The sequence below is a fragment of the Cornus florida genome, unplaced genomic scaffold, assembly GCF_030987335.1.
Source record: "Cornus florida cultivar Cherokee Brave unplaced genomic scaffold, ASM3098733v1 CherokeeBrave_3.0.0_Hap2_Chr10, whole genome shotgun sequence".
Taxonomy (NCBI): Eukaryota; Viridiplantae; Streptophyta; class Magnoliopsida; order Cornales; family Cornaceae; genus Cornus; species Cornus florida.
Window position 1 is genome coordinate 74,177,798 of NW_026775580.1, and position 15,996 is coordinate 74,193,793.

The 15,996-nt window shown below is 37.4% G+C and overlaps 2 protein-coding genes and 1 non-coding gene across 5 annotated transcripts; 2 read left to right on the forward strand and 1 right to left on the reverse strand.

The window, feature by feature from the left end:
• The first annotated feature begins 265 nt into the window (after positions 1-265).
• Positions 266-10,368, forward strand: LOC132276345 (protein PSK SIMULATOR 2-like). 3 transcript variants are annotated; one of them, XM_059777736.1, is made up of 13 exons: positions 266-594; positions 881-1,170; positions 2,973-3,298; positions 3,423-3,515; positions 3,613-3,703; positions 5,397-5,490; positions 7,303-7,400; positions 7,764-7,833; positions 8,736-8,839; positions 8,926-9,042; positions 9,253-9,329; positions 9,525-9,569; positions 9,663-10,368. In XM_059777736.1, the coding sequence occupies exons 2-13, from the start codon at positions 925-927 to the stop codon at positions 10,147-10,149; spliced, it is 1,848 nt and encodes a 615-aa protein (XP_059633719.1). In that variant the 5' UTR covers positions 266-594; positions 881-924; the 3' UTR covers positions 10,150-10,368. The 3 variants fall into 3 exon arrangements, with proteins under 3 accessions (XP_059633719.1, XP_059633718.1, XP_059633717.1); XM_059777735.1 differs by having other exon boundaries at positions 266-491; XM_059777734.1 differs by having other exon boundaries at positions 520-606.
• Positions 10,369-10,942: 574 nt separating this feature from the next.
• On the forward strand, positions 10,943-11,791 carry LOC132277857 (uncharacterized). Its single transcript, XM_059779698.1, has one exon. It carries the CDS (start codon positions 10,943-10,945, stop codon positions 11,789-11,791), a length of 849 nt encoding a protein of 282 aa, XP_059635681.1.
• Positions 11,792-12,135: 344 nt separating this feature from the next.
• On the reverse strand, positions 12,136-12,238 carry LOC132280628 (small nucleolar RNA Z279/snoR105/snoR108). Its single transcript, XR_009471635.1, has one exon. It is a non-coding gene; the product is annotated as a small nucleolar RNA Z279/snoR105/snoR108 (small nucleolar RNA).
• Positions 12,239-15,996: the final 3,758 nt, after the last annotated feature.

Below are 15,996 nucleotides of genomic sequence, written 5' to 3' on the forward strand. Positions count from 1 at the left end.
TTAGCTTAGGGAGCAGGGAGAAGTCCACAAATGAAAAAAGGGAGAGAACTCAGTAGACGAGGGAGGAAAAAGACAAACAGAGAAGAGTAGGAATTAGGAAGCCTAAGACAAGGATATCCTACTATCGGTCAACGTTAGATTTTTCTTTAGGACAACCTAATTAAGTTGAACAACAAAGGGCAATTATGGTAAACTGGTCATTCGATGACTGACAGTGACGTCGGACACCTAGACTCAGACGGCGGGCGGAGGGGACTTTCACTTCTCCCGCAAAGCAAATCACATTCAGACGAGGCGACTTTTGTGCACAAAATCTAGAGAGAGAAAGTAGAGAGAGAGAGTAAAAAATCAAAACAGTCAAGCAATTCTGCTCCCCCTCTCTCTCCTCATCCCGTGTCATCTGTTTGGTTGGCACTTGCCACATACCCACCTCGTTCCAATTCAATTCAGTCAATCCGATACCCACGAGATTTGCGATGCTCAATAACGCGGTACTTATTACTCCCATTCAACCAAACCAAATCAAATCTTATTAATTTTTCTTTTCTTTTCCTTTTTTCTACAATCATTCTAACATTCATCATCGCTTTCACTGTATGTACTCAGGTTTTTCTAAATCTCATTTCACAATTTAATTTTTTTTCACTGAGCTATGAAATCAGAAATCTATTTTCTCTGTTAATTGACACGATTAGATTCTGATCGGAGAATTGTGCTTGTTTCTGTTACCTAGGGTTTGTTTTTGTTCTATGTTTGGTTACCAGGAAAATGGAGGATTATAGAAATAAAAATCAGAACAGCTCGGCTAGAAGTAGATTCGCAGTTCTGTTTTCTTGTTCATTTGTGTGAATTGGATTCCTTTTTTTGAATTTTTTGGCAGGTGTAAATTTGGACAGTGTTCGAAGTAGAATTGTTGGAAGCACAATGGGAGGGGTGTGTTCTGGTGGGACGGTGAAGCATAGGTCGGTAGAGCATGCAGAGAAGAATTCTGGATTTTCGGGGAAGCTCAAGTCGGTGAAGAGCTTCGGTAAGAAAAAGGAGGAACCTTATTCGTATCCTGACATGGACGTTTTCGAGGCGCATCGGAGTCCTTATGATTCTGGCGAGCTTGGATTCTGCATTTCCCGTGAATTGAAGCCATCAACACCCGTTAGGACAGGGATTACCAAGGTACCTTCTTATCTCTTTCTATATATATTACTTGTATGAAGTGATTATAATTGTGATTTTTTGTAAGTAATGAGCATAAGCAAATATGAACTTGATTGCAAGAGATCAGGGAGGAGAAAAAGAAACACATTGATCTTCCTAATTTTGATTTCAGATGAATGTTTGTTGTTTCTTGTTGTTACTAGCTTTGCAGATCACGAGAGCAAAATGGTGGTTTCTTTTGTTATGAAAAGAACCAGACGGAGAGGGAGGATTATGTGAAAGAGTGGATTTAAGTTCTGTTTTGTACCGACTAAAGGTTGCGAACCAGAGAAGGTGAAATTGTCTGCTTTACAAGGAACAAATTTATATGCGCTATTGCAAGAGATTTGTTTTCCTAGAATTAGATAGCGGGATTTTGATCTGCATAAAATAAAAATAAAAGAAAAGAAAAGAAAAGAGGGGATAGAACAGGAAGAGAAAAAAGTAGAAGGATATTGTGAAGCCACGGTAGTCTGTCTAATGTGTTGCATCTTGGAAGATAATCCCGGTAGGATGCAGATCTGCTGTCTGATATGTGGATTTTGATCATTTTTGCTCCGAGTGGAGGGCTTTGAACGGAAGACGGTTTAATGGAGTTACACACTTTATCAAGCTTGTTCCAGGGGGCTGTCTCTGATTTCAATCTTAGTTTGAGTTCCCTCTCACTGGGAAATGGGATACAGTTTAGTGGCTTTATATACTTTGCCAAACTTGATGCACGAGGCTCTCTCTGATTTCAATCCCAGTTCGTGTTCCTCTTGCACAGGAATACATGTGATATTTATAAGTGATTATGTGTGCTAAAAGCTTCCTCCATTCCATTGGTCAACAGTTGGAGGCCTCAATGAAATCCAAAAGAAATTTGAGAATGGGGAGGCACGGTTTCTCCTCCTTGGCTGAATAATTTGAGCATATGCATTGGTACACTGCCGACACTTCCTTCCTCTTAAGTTTGAAAATGGGTGATTTCCTCTCACATAGAAGAAGGATGTGAATTCTACTCATATTTGGGAGAGTCCTACAAGCTGCTCAGTGACAAAGTTGCAATGGGTGGCTCTTGGCTACATTATTAGGAGCACGAACATCTGCATTGAGCATAAATTCACCTGTAATTTTGTTGTCAGGCAAATGCGATAATCAGCTAGTATGTGGCACTTCGCGCTGTATAGACAATGATTAAGCGTGATCTATAACGAAGAAAAATCTGTTCTATTTTCTTTGTCAACAATGAATTGTGTTGCCAACAACTCAAGACACTACAAAAGAACAAAGATTTCAAGCTAAAATTGCCTGCACTAAATGTACTTCAAATGTCACTGTGTTCCCATGCCTTGGACAAAGATTGCTTGAATAAGGGCTGGTCCAGTGCGCGAGGCTCCCCCCATTTCAGGGCCTACGTCACCTTACCTCCCCATAGGGAGGGGTTCAAACCGTGACCTCCATAATGGGGCAACCTTACCGTTGTGCCAAGATCTGCCCTCAGAAAGATTGATTGAATATTGTTTGGCAAATGTATATGTTGGGATAAGTCTTTGGCCCCTAGTGCTTTTCGTCTATTTTTATTGTTCAACTCCTTGAAAACAGAAATAAAGCAGTTCACCAAGATCATTTACCATTCCTGGCATCTGATACTCAGCATCATTACTTTCCGTTCTCTGTCCACTTATCTTATAACCTGCTGAATATATTTGTCTTTATTATGAAATCTGTTGTGTGGATATAGTGTTAAAATGAAACTTATTGTTGCGTTGTGGTTTACATGATGTATTTTTCTTTTATAGGTGCCCCAAAAGACCTCATTGCTGGGAAGAGCTGGAATTGTGGGCCTAGAGAGGGCAGTTGAAGTTCTAGACACACTTGGAAGCAGCATGTCAAATTTGAATTCCAACAGTGGATTTGTATCTGGCATGGCCTCTAGAGGGAACAAAATATCCATATTAGCATTTGAAATTGCTAATACAATCGCCAAAGGCTCAAATTTGTTGCAATCTCTCTCTGAAGAAAACGTACAGTTCCTGAAAAAGGAGATTTTACCTTCAGAAGGAGTACAACAATTAGTTTCTACAGACATGAAAGAGTTGCTAAGTATTGCTGCTGCTGACAAAAGGTTCTCCGCTTGTTACACAGAATATTTTATCCTTGCTTAGAGCTATATCTTATTTGCTTCATGCTCTGGGATTTATTAGCAGCATTTATGTCTTTTATATCATGATATTTTACTGTATTTGTAGGGAGGAATTTCATATTTTCTCCCGGGAAGTAGTTAGGTTTGGTGATCTATGTAAAGACCCGCAATGGCACCACCTTGGTCGATTCTTTGAAAAGTAAGCCACATGCTTTATAAGTCAGTTTTTTACCAGCCAAGCTGCTGATGTATTCTAAAGTTGGCTATACATTTCTTGAAATGATGTAATTTGTCAGGTTGGATTCAGACCATGCAACCCTTAAACAACTAAGAGAAGAGGCAGAAATGACAATGCAAGAATTGAGTACTCTGGCTCAGCATACATCTGTAAGTTCCTTATTGTATGTATTGGAGCTTTAGATTTATAGAATTACTTCCACGGATGTGCTTACTTTGTTTGAGCACTTGGATACTCGGATGCTGCAAGTCATCAGATTGATATTTTACACTTTTACTCTTCGCCTTGTCTGCTGGGCAACATACTGCATGATTTTATTATAGATGTGTATTGCCTTGCAATTGCCATTCTTCCATTATGAATGCTTTCAGTAACATCAATTATCATGTTGCCATTTGTCTTCAACATGCAACGGTGACAGTGTTTGTTGTGTATGGGCATGTACTAGGTTCTGAGGTGGTTCTTAGTGGTTCCTCATTATTTGATAACGGTTATTAGTATGTATGGTTTGCAGTCTACTCTGTAACGTATGTGGAATGCTTTCTCATATTCAATAAATATTGTGTTGTCTCTAGGGTAGCACACAGTTTGAGTTAGATTGGATTAAAAATTGGAACCAATCTGATCCCAATAGTTTCGTGAAGATTGAAATTGAACCAAACCAAACCGCATAGTAATGGTTTGGATCAGTTCAGTTTGGCGGTTTGGGCTTTAAAGCTCTGTAAGAATTGGTCTGCATGAATAACAATATAGCATTCCACAAAAGTATGAAGACGAAGAAAAATTCCCTTGGATTTTGTTTGATAATACATTCATTATATCAATGAGAAACCACGAGAGAACAAAACGTAGAATCAAATCAGTGAAATCCGAAAAAACTGGTATATTAATTTATTCTGGGTGATGAGAATACATGAAATCTGAGGAAGCTGAAATCAGTTATATTCAAAATAGAGTCAAAACACAAAAAATTTTCCACCAGATATTGAAACCAGAGGAAGCCGAAATCTGACAATGCTATATTCTGGGTGAGTCTGGTGAAATATTGAAGAAGATGGAAGAAGCTTGCCCCACTAGCATGCATGAGAGAGAGAGATGTAACTCACTCGAAAATACCCGCCCGGGGGGGTGGTGGGCAGGGGAAGGAGAGAGGAGAATGGAGGCGACAGTGAGGATCATGAGCATTGTGGTTGGTAGCGACAGTGGGTATCAACTGTGAGAATATCATTTGATTGATTGGTGGATTCAGGGTTACCTTTCATAACGCGCGCGCGCGTGTAATATGGTGTTGGGTGGGGACATTGTAAAATGTATACAAAACCAATAGAATGTAAATATGCATATGATTGGCGGTTCGGATGGTTTTTTGGTCCGGTCCATGAATTGAATCTGTCCCAACTATTCCCTAATGTTTGAAACCAGTACTAAACTGAAACCCTTGTGGAATTGAATCAAACAGCACAGATTGGATTGGTTCTATGGTTCAGCGGTTCAAATGTGCACTTCTAGTTGGATCTCGCAAGTCACACTCGTATTGGTTCATCCTTTTGCATTTCGAAGTATTCTTGAACATTTAAAAAATGATATTAAATAAATTCTAGAAAATTTTCTCCAGTGTATGATCCTTTCAGTCTTTTATATAATTTTTCTGTGATCTATAAAAAAAGTGAAATATACATTTTCTTTCTTTCTTTTTTTATTTATTTTAAATATTTTTTAAAAATATGGAAGACACATTTTATATACTAGAATAAGGTCAGATCTTGTTTTGTGGATCTTAAAAAGCTTTGGTTTTAATTATTATAAACTATCTTAGGAGGCTAACTCCTTCTGCATGTGTAGGAATTGTATCACGAGTTGAATGCACTGGACAGATTCGAACAAGATTATCGACGGAAGCTTGAGGAAGTGGAGTCCTTACATCTCCCTCGAAGAGGTAGCCACAAACTATACTTTCCTCATTGAAGTGTTCTTAGATTTAAAATAGATAGCAATGTTAGGCGGTGGGATTTTGTCAATATTATCTTGTTTTCATTTGTAGAGTTGTATGATTGCCTGATGTATTAAAGACAGGGCAAAAACTAAGGAAACACCATACCCATCAATAGTTCAAAAGTTAAAATATATGATTTGTATTTACTTGTTTTCAAGTGATTGCTTTTAAATATTTCCTACGAGTCCTGCAGTTGTCAGCTTTCATGAAAGCTTTGATCTTTGAATGAGTACATTATGGTAAAATTTGTTTTTCTCTTTACTGGTATTTCTATTCGTGTGCTTTTGATCCTTGTTTGGAAAGGAGGCTAGGTTTTCTTGAGGCTTCTCTATCTTGTCATCATAAGATGGTTTCCCTGTTCACTTTAGTCAATATATTATTTTTATGAGTGCTCATTCTAGCAAATGTGTCGAAAGCTTAATTTTTTTTATATGGATAGAGATTGTAGATCCAACGCACCCAAACTGCAATGAAGGGACACTTTCTTCTTGTTGTGTTTTTGAGCCAAATGGGGATTTTTTTTTACTGAAGGAGTCTAAACTTACTAAAAACCAGGGGGAAAAAATCTTACTAAAAACCGCTCTCTCTCCTTTGTAAAGGAAACAAATCCTTGAATTGCAGATACATTTTATCCATATATTGTATTTTTAGGAAGTAATTATCTGAAGCTACTCATTTGTGTTTCTAGGATGATATTTTGCCCTTCTATGGTGTTAATTTATGATTAAATTTGTCAATCACTTTTTGTAGCACACTTTTTTTTTTTTTGGTACTTCGGATATTTCACATTCTGTAGTTGTGTGCCAGTCCATTATCTCTTTTAAGCATAGCTATTTCTTTAATCCCCTCCTGTTTTTCTAAAAGTAGTAGCAGCAGTAGTAGTTTTTTGGTTTTTGTGTCCGATTGCTTAACTCCTTTCTTTTTGATTGCTGACTTTTAGGAATAACAGGATGTGAACTAGAATTAGGTGTCTGCATTTGCTGAGTGTTGGTGTCAGTAAGTTGACGTGGAAATTCAACAAGTTTGTGATGGAAGAGGTGCTTGATATGACTATTCTTTTGGCAGAAGGGGTTGTAACTTAAAAAGAATATGAACTTATCATTTAAAATTCACATATTTAGTTATATTGGTTTTATGAAAATAATATTCTCACTAGTGGCTCATCCTTAGCGGATAAAGTTTTGATACTCGCACAGAATAACAATTTTGGTGCATATAACAATTTTTTTATTTTTTATTTTTTTATAACAATTTTCTTCTTCTTCTTCTTCGTGAAATCCTGTTAGTATCAATAACTTGGATCAAACTCATGGATCTATATATATATATTTAAAAAATCAAAGGCGTATGATCCTTAGCTGTGTAATATTCTAAAAATTAAAATTGTTGTATCTACCACGTACAATGACTGATGGTGGCTTAATATGATTTGTTTTTGTTTGATTATATTGAAGGGTGTTTCTTAATGAGAGGGGAAACATATATTTTCTTGTGTTGTTTATCATTTGTAGTGCCTTAGTGGTTTGTCATTTGCTGTATACCTTCCATCTGTTGGCATGCTTTACAAGACTTCTGTTTTTGCATTTACAATTACTGTTCACTTTAGTTATCCATTTGCTTCTATTATCCGACAAAAGGAAGCACATTATATATGACCATTTTATGTGGATCTTTGCTGTTTATTGTTTTCACTTTTCTAATATCTGGTATCATCAGTAAGATCTTTCAATTAACTTTCTTTCTTTGTAATTGTAGGAGAGAGTGTTATGATATTGCAAAGTGAGCTGAAACATCAAAGAAAACTTGTGAGGAGCTTGAAAAAGAAATCTCTATGGGCTAAAAGTTTGGAGGAGGTACATAATTGTAATTAACCACTTTTTTCTTTTCTTATCAATTGGTGAAATGAAAAAGAAATATTCTTTTTCTTCCTGAAGGAATGCATTATCCAGTTGTTACTCTAATTTCTTCTTGAATCATTTTATTAGTTATAGTACTCTGTCAGTTGGTAAATAAATTTTCTGCCCCTGGAATTGATATGCCACTGCTTTTTATGGTGTAAATGGTTGTGAACATAAATATTTTGGATTTCCATGGACTCTATAGGAGGTTATGTCGTTTGTGCTATTCCTTAATGTCTTCCGGAGCAAAGTAGAATGTTTGTCTATCAACTTGGTGTTAGCAATCAACATTTCTTTTAAACATTTTTTTTTTTGCAGGTTGTGGAGAAACTTGTTGATATTGTAACTTTCATACATCAAGAGATCTTGGAAGCATTTGGAGACAGTGGTATGAGCAACATAGCATAGATATACTAACCGTTAATTGCCACATGATTGTCATCACTTCTTTTTCTCTTTGCTGTGATATACTTTCTGGAATGTTTACTTGAAACTTGCTTAAATTCCTGTGCTGTTACCTGCCTCTTTTTTGGGTGTCTGATGGAATCATTACGAGCTCTAAGCCTGTCTTGTCATCTATTTGCATTGCATTAGCACAAGACATTTTAAGAAAATGTAAATTAGAACTGTACTGATATTTAGAGAACTTAATGCTGGTCACACAGTTGTTCTGCTCGAGCATAATTATTTTTCGAATTAAGGGGTCTTACTGTAACATATTCCATTAGTTGTACGCTCTTTTTTTCTCCCCCCCAACCCCCGCCCCCGCGCGTGCGGATCCATTAGTTGTACTTGATTTCCTAGAAATAATTACTTTTTTTGATATGTTTGAAATGAATATTTTTCAAAGAGGTACCTCCACTAATTCTTCCGTTGCATATTGTGGATGATATTTTAGGAATGAATTCATTTTCATTGAGCCTTATTCTATGACAAACTAGTGCTACCTTTGTAATAAGGACCAGATGTGGAGTTTACTCTAAATCTGAAATTTAAAAGTTTCTGTTGCAGTATTCAGCTATCATGCCTTTTTTTTGCCCTTCTCTTTGTAGGAAGGATTGGTTATCGTAGGCCATTTATAACCCAGACAGTACTGCCAAAATAGGATAAATTCTACTGAACCATTATGTGATGCATTAGTCCTGCCTATGATAAACTATTTAGGGCTTCGGATAAAAAATATACACAAATATTGTTATTTATTTGTTGTCATTGTTGGGTGTGAAAAGTGTTTCATATATATATATATTTTTTTTCTTCACCATTCATTGTGCTGTCAATTCTTGGCAGGTTTGGTATTGGTTGAAAAAGAGCCTGCTAACAAACCCGAAAGACTAGGTGTAGCTGGTCTTGCATTGCACTATGCTAACATAATCAATCAAATAGACAACATTGTAAGTTTAAATCTTACTTTTGCTTTTTGGTATTATGTGCAACTTAATTTGTTTCATTTCTTAATTTTTTATCGTTATGATTTTAGGCATCTCGGCCTACCTCACTTCCTCCTAATGTGAGGGACACATTATATCATGGATTGCCAAACAGTGTTAAGACAGCATTTCGTTCCCAACTGCAAACAATTGATGCTAAGGAAGAGGTATGTTCACTCTGAAATAGTGTGGTTCCTATAATGCTGGCTTCAATGGACATTATTCAACCATTTCAATTGCTTTTATCATCTTTTGCTTTATGTAACTTGAGTATAATTCTTGTACTTTTGTTTTTCCCCCAAATAAAATCCTTTCTCATCCAGAAGTGTATAGATGCAATATTATTTGAACTTACCTCGCATCGTGTTAATATGCAGCTCACAATTCCTCAAGTTAAAGCTGAAATGGAGAAGACTCTCCAATGGCTCATCCCGGTAGCTACAAACACTACCAAGTATGTTGAGCCAATGTGTTTGGTGAATTTTTTACATGCTCTTTTCCCCATGCTTGCTGTAATTCTTTGTAACTAAGCAGTTTTTAACAGCTAAAGCTTGTAACTGACTGTAATTTTCTCTTGTAAACCTCTGCTCTTGCATTTACATCGTTTTGCTCCTATTTATTTTTTACTTTTTGTGGCAATTGGAAACAGAGCACATCAAGGTTTTGGATGGGTTGGAGAGTGGGCAAACACTGGGTCAGTATGGCCTTTTTGTTGGTTCTGAGTTTTTTTATTTTTATTTTTGTGAACATTTCAAAAGTTTGAATGTGTTTGTTTGTCTGCTGGCAGTACTGAGTTTAGCAAGAAGACTACCACACAAAATAACTTGATTCGTCTCCAGACGCTCTATCATGCACAGAAGCAGAAGACAGACCTATACATACTTGAGCTGGTGACATGGCTTCACCGTCTGATGAGTCTCATAAGGCAGAGAGATAATGGATTCAGAATCCCTTTGAGATCCCCAACCCACAAGGGACTGTTTCTGCAATCTGGGGTGCAGCGACTCCCATCCTTCAGCGATTCCTTCCAAGGCCAGAGGGTCCAAATTTCTCCAGAAGATAGAAATTTGTTGGAAGAGGTGATGAGTAGGAGAAGGTTGGTTCCTGGAATAAGCAAAAGTCAGGAATTTTCCAAGGCCAAGCAGATAGGGACCAAAGTTTGGGCCATGAGCAGGAGCACTGGGTGCTCTCCGCGACGGCAGTTGGAGCGGCCGAAGTCTAGTGTTTTGGATGTTCTGGATGGGTTGGATGCAGCATTTTGTGATCCTTCTTGATCAGTCCCATCCAATGTGTTTTTGTTTAAGTTATTTAATTAATTTTATATATCTGTCTCCTTATTACCATTATCTTGTATATAAACTTATGTATGATGATATATGTTGCATCATATGGATAATAATTATATTGAAATTTTGTTGTACTCCTCTTTCGGAGCCAAAGGAAAAGAGAAGGTAATTTTACTAGTCTCACATTGGAATGGCCTGTTTTTGAAAGATATGAATGCCTGTGATGTTCTGCAAGTCGGAAATTACTGATCTGATGGAGCAATCTTAAAATCGAGAAACACGAGCTCCCGTGCTAATAATGTTTGCATATAATCCCTAGTGTAATGTTCCACATCACCAGTGGGGAGGGGTTGTTGGCACTCGTGTGGATGCCTTCTAACTGTGTAGACGCTCCGAACAGACTATATACGGTCTAGTCCTTCTAACTGTGTAGACGCTCCGAACAGACTCTATACGGTCTAGTCGTGACAGTTGTGATAATGTCTAAAACTATTTGGTGGGCAAACCCTATTCCTTTCTCTTCAAAAGTACTTGAAATCTTGTTTGGAACTAGTATTGATTTCAGAATGGATCAAGTAGGTTGTCGATGTATTATAAAAACAGCAAATAATCTTATGCCAAGTTATGCTTTCTTCAATTTTTCAGACTTGATACACAACTTTTTCAACTCCTACTTCAATTGAAAAACAGTTGCGCCAACTCCCTTAACTATATCATGCACACTTGATATATATATATATATATATATGTGAACTGACACCTACTGTGCATTGAAACCATTATGGAGATCTTCAATGCCCACAGAGCTTTTGTCATCCTTTCTGTTCTCACCTCCTTCTCTTTCTTTCTCCTTCCTGGATGTGCGTCATCTCTAGCCGGAACCATAGAAAGAACGTCGAAGCAGCAAGTCCTAGCAAGCCTCCCGCCAAGTCATGAAACCATGCCAACATATGGCTCTTCCCAGCAATTCCTCACTTCACCATCAGCAAAGTACGCTGCTTTTCTTGTCAGAACAGAGAACTCAATTGGCGGAGGCGGTTTTGGAAACGACTTCTGTTACATTCAAGTTCAACAATCAGGCCAAAGTGTTTGGGAATCCGAATGCACCTCAGTGAGCAATGCTGACACTTGCACACTAGTCTTCTCGGATGCAGGCCTTGAGTTATTCGAAGGGAGTCATTCGGCTTGGGATACAGGTGCTGATGACGAGCATTTGCAGACGTTGGACTTGCTTGATGGTGGTGACATGGAAATAAGGGACAAAGATGGCAAGCTGGTATGGAAGACGAGCAATACTCCTTCAGTGAATCAAAATTGTGGCTATTTGGGGACTCCTGGAATTGCTCCTGCAATTGAAAAACAATCTTTGGGCAACCAAGAGGTGGGTTATACACAACAGAGTGAGAGCCAAAACCAGCCATTCTCGAGTTCTAATAAGCCATTTTCTTCTTGCAACCGGCATTTCCCGGGCTTTAACCAACCACTTGTCTCTAACAAGCAGCCTTTTGGGACTAATAACCAACAAGGCTTGAGGAACAAAACTCCTTTTGATAGAGGGGTTTCTGTGAAGAAGAAATTCAGTGCTAGAGTTGCTTTGGTTTCTCTAATTAGTTTGATGTTTGCCTTCTGATTTCAAGCTTAGTATGTATAGCCTTTGGAGGCCCCTCTCTTCATATATAATTAGTTCAATTAATGATTTAAATGTCCCATAATCTAAATGTTAGGCCCAAATCCAGCAGAGAAGTCTAATGATTTAAATGTCCAAATCCGATCGTGAATCATCCAACTCACCAACCGACTCGTCGTTACAGCAGAGAAGTTGGATTGTGAATCTTCCGACTCAACAACAGTAAAATTTTCAGCAGATATTATTTTGGGAAAATTTATAAGAACAATTTTTAGCAGATGTTATTTTGTGAAAATTTATAAAATGAAAATTGAAACTGTTTTAAAAATGTTTTTTTCTTCAGGATAGGGATCAGATCGGTATAAGTGAGGGTGCCCATATTGTCGTAACCAGGCGTGGGCTGGACACCCCACTCGCATCATAGCGAGCATTGACCACTCATCACATCCCGTGCTCTGCCTGAAGGATCATGCTCTAGCTCAATCCAATCGTCTCCTACTTATACTAACAACCGCTTCTTATATCAGTCTCTTTCTTCCGATGTGGGACAATACTCACACACTTAATTACCCACTAACTTCAAATCCCAACTCATCCACTAGACCTATTTTACTCTGTCACAAAATGTTACTTGGTTCACTTGCAGTCAAGCCCTACAAAGTCTAATCCTCGGTTTGGTACAAGGGAGAGCAAGTGAAAAGGAAAGGAGTGGATTAGGTATCCATCTAGACCTCCTTTCAAGAGGTGGATGAAAGGAAAGGTTAACTATGGTGTCAAATGTTAAATGCCTTAACTACTTTCATTAAAAATACATTTGGATTTTAAGTTATGCACTAGGGAGTAGTTCATATCATTGGGATTGTAACGGTAAAATACTTTTTCTTCTTTTTATCAAACAATAGAGGATGTCTGTCTCTTTTCTTTTCATTCCATTCGAGCAACGAAAAACAAAAAGGTTGAAAGATGCATTTCCTTCCCAGGAGATGGATGCATCTTTCAACCCTTATATCATCTCTTTTGTCCACTTTTTATCCTTTGTGCTAAAGGAAAGATTGGAAACTTTTTTTTCTTGACAAGTGTGGAGCGTGTGAGTTCTTACAATTGTAATGAAAAAATTAAAGAAAAAAATTCTTACAATTGTATTTTTTTCTAACCATTTTCTTTGTTGATTTACATAGATTTTCAAAATCTAAGAACAACTGGGGAATGTTGAAATTTAGAATGTCTCAAGGTGGAAAGTTAGATACTTATCTTGAAATATTTCAAAAAAAGAAAGGAAAGGTAGTACTTGAAAACATGTCCGTGAGCCTGAAGGCAGTTGCTACAAACCATGACATGTCTATTTTCATTGCCCTGCTCATTTCTCAATCGAAATAAAATCATTTTAGGCTGTTTTCACCAAAACAAAATTGAACAATTCCTTTCGAATACCCAATAGTTACTCAAAAAATGAGGATCTGCACCTGCGCAAATTGAATATAAAACCTCTGTAATCTGTACTCGTATTAACTCGGCTAATTCACAAAGAAGTGAGGTCCACCACTACACTTGAAAGTTGGACTACTCACATAGGAGTGAGACCCACCACGGACTAGGCTCACCATTGTGGTGGGTCCCACTATTATGTTTTTTTTTTTTTGGCCCTTTGCCTGCGCCTATCTGGATAGAGATTAGGTATGATACACTTGTGTTTTTTTTTCTAAGCATTTTATTTGTTGATTAACATAGGTTTTCAAAATCTAAGAACAACTTGAGAATGTTGAAATTTAGAATGTCTCAAGGAGGGAAGTTAGACACTAATCTTGAAATATTTCAAAAAAAGAAAGGAAAGGTAGTAATTGAAAACATGTCCATGAACCTTAAGGCAGTTGCTACAAACCACATGTCTATTTTCATTGCCCTGCTCATTTCTCAATTGAAATAAAATCATTTTAAGCTGTTTTCACCAAAACAAAATTGAACAATTCCTTTCGAATACCCAACAGTCACTCAAAAAATTAGGATTTGCACCTACACAAATTGAACACAAGACCTCTGTACTCTGTACGTGTGTTAACTTGGTTCCATGATATACCTACTACTCTAGTAACACCCATAAACTCAAGGTAAACGACTACCACCAATATTGAAAGATCAATACCATGTGAACCGATATGCAGCATCTCACATGGGAGTAGGCCCACAATTGACACTAATATTCAGTGTCTCACCCTTTGACACTCAAAGTCGGGGTGATTCACATAGAAGTGAGGTCCCACTTGAAAGTCGGGCGACTCGCATAGGAGTGAGGCCCACCATTGACTAGGCTCACCATTGGTGGGTCACTCTTATGTGTTTTTTTTTTTTGACCCTTTGCCCCCTTCTATATGAATTGGGATGACAACGGAGTAAATATGATACGGGTTTGTTCAAATATGTACCCGACTAATGAACAAATTCACAATCCGTACCAGCCCCATTTGGAGATGAGTGTACACGTGTCCGTCCCGTTTACAATGGATTGTGAGACCCACCACTGATTATGCTCACCATTAGGGGTGCACACGGTTCGGCTTGGACCGATTTAAGAATTTTTTAAAACCAAACATATTCTAACGGATTCATAAAATTTGGAACCAAACCAAACCATTTGACCAAAAGAACCAAGCCAAACCAAAATAGTGAAAAATTTGTTTGGCTCGGTTCGGTTCCGTGGTTCCATTTCTTTATTTCTTGTTATAGAAGTATTCACATTTCAAAATCCGTATGCACAATTATAAACCAAGTTACCAACACATTCAGAACTATTAATATATTCATAATTTTTAATTCATTCTTTTCTATCACTTCTAGAACTAAAGTGAATAAATTAAAAATTGCTAATAACCTAATAAATTTAGAATTACTAATTTAACAACAAACAATCTTCAAAATTTAGCCATTATAAAAATAAAAATAAAAAAGAAAGAAAAAAATTATCTAATAAATTGATAAGACCTAAGAAAATTAAGGGTGGACCATATGATAGATAGTTGTTACAAACTTCGAAGTGATTTGAATTGTAAAATTATATTATATTATATACACTGTATAATTTAACACACACACACACACATATAACATAACGGTTTAGTTTTCTTCCCTTGACTGCCTAGCCATTAGGTGTAGGTGAGAGGCGCTGTTAAGGCGAGTCAATTAGCTAATACTGCAGGTTTACTTTTCATATGTGGAGGCAACCTTACGATAAGCACTGGAGCCCGCCTTAAAGGAAGAGTCTTATATGAAGATATACCATATTTTAGCTGACTTTTCCTAACCATGCATCGAAATCACGCTAGAAAAAGACTAATCAAGTGTTGTCTGAATGCAATGGCTGACAGTAGAGTCGAACTCCCTACCGCTGTTGCCTTTAACAAGTTGTCCTTTAATGCCTCGTCTCTAAAGCCTTTAAGACTGTAGTTATCCTCGTGAGAGTTGGTAAGAGCAAGAAACGTACGAGTAAGATCGAGTAGGAGCAGGCTTTGCACCAGAGCCAGCATCATAGATAGAGGCGTACCTGGTAGCATCTCACTTGGCATCCCTTCCATATCTAGACCAAGATCCACCAAGAGCAGAGACAAGCTGAAGATTTGTCTTCAGCAAAGAATCTCAAACAGTCACCAAATCGTATCTTTACGGTTTCACAAATTTAGAACTGTGACTGAACAAAATCATTAACAAACCAAAACAAACTGTCCGGTCCGGTTTGGATATCATGATGGATTTTTGTGCACCCCTACTCACCATTGTGGTGGGTTCTACTCTTATGTGTTTTTTTTTTTTGGACCCTTTTCTCGCTCCTATACGATTTGGGATGACAACGGAGTAAGTATGATACAAGTGTGCTTAAATCGTACATGAGCAAAGTCACAATCCATACCAACTCCGTTTACATGTATACATGTATATATATATATATATATATATATATATATATATAAATAAATTAAAGTATGAGGGGTGGGGTGGGGTGGGGCATATTTTATCTCATACTTACCGCTACGGTACAGAAACAATTCCCATTATAGGCGGGATGGTGCAAATTGCCATCCCTTACTGTGTCGGCAATTAATTATAATTTTTCATATAGAAGAAATAGTCAAAATACCTACCAGCATTGGGCCTCACAATGATGGGCCATATGGGCCTGTTCCAGCTCCTTTTCATAAGAAACACCAGGTTAATAACCG

What these genes read in the sequence shown, in the direction of transcription:
- LOC132276345 (XM_059777734.1), top strand. An exon ending in CTTACATCTCCCTCGAAGAG is followed by an intron (nt 5,491 to 7,302) that starts GTAGCCACAAAC and finishes TTGTAATTGTAG; the next exon opens with GAGAGAGTGTTATGATATTG. An exon ending in TCAATCAAATAGACAACATT is followed by an intron (nt 8,840 to 8,925) that starts GTAAGTTTAAAT and finishes TTATGATTTTAG; the next exon opens with GCATCTCGGCCTACCTCACT.
- LOC132277857 (XM_059779698.1), top strand. Translation starts at nt 10,943, where the DNA reads ATGGAGATCTTCAATGCCCACAGAGCTTTTGTCATCCTTTCTGTTCTC.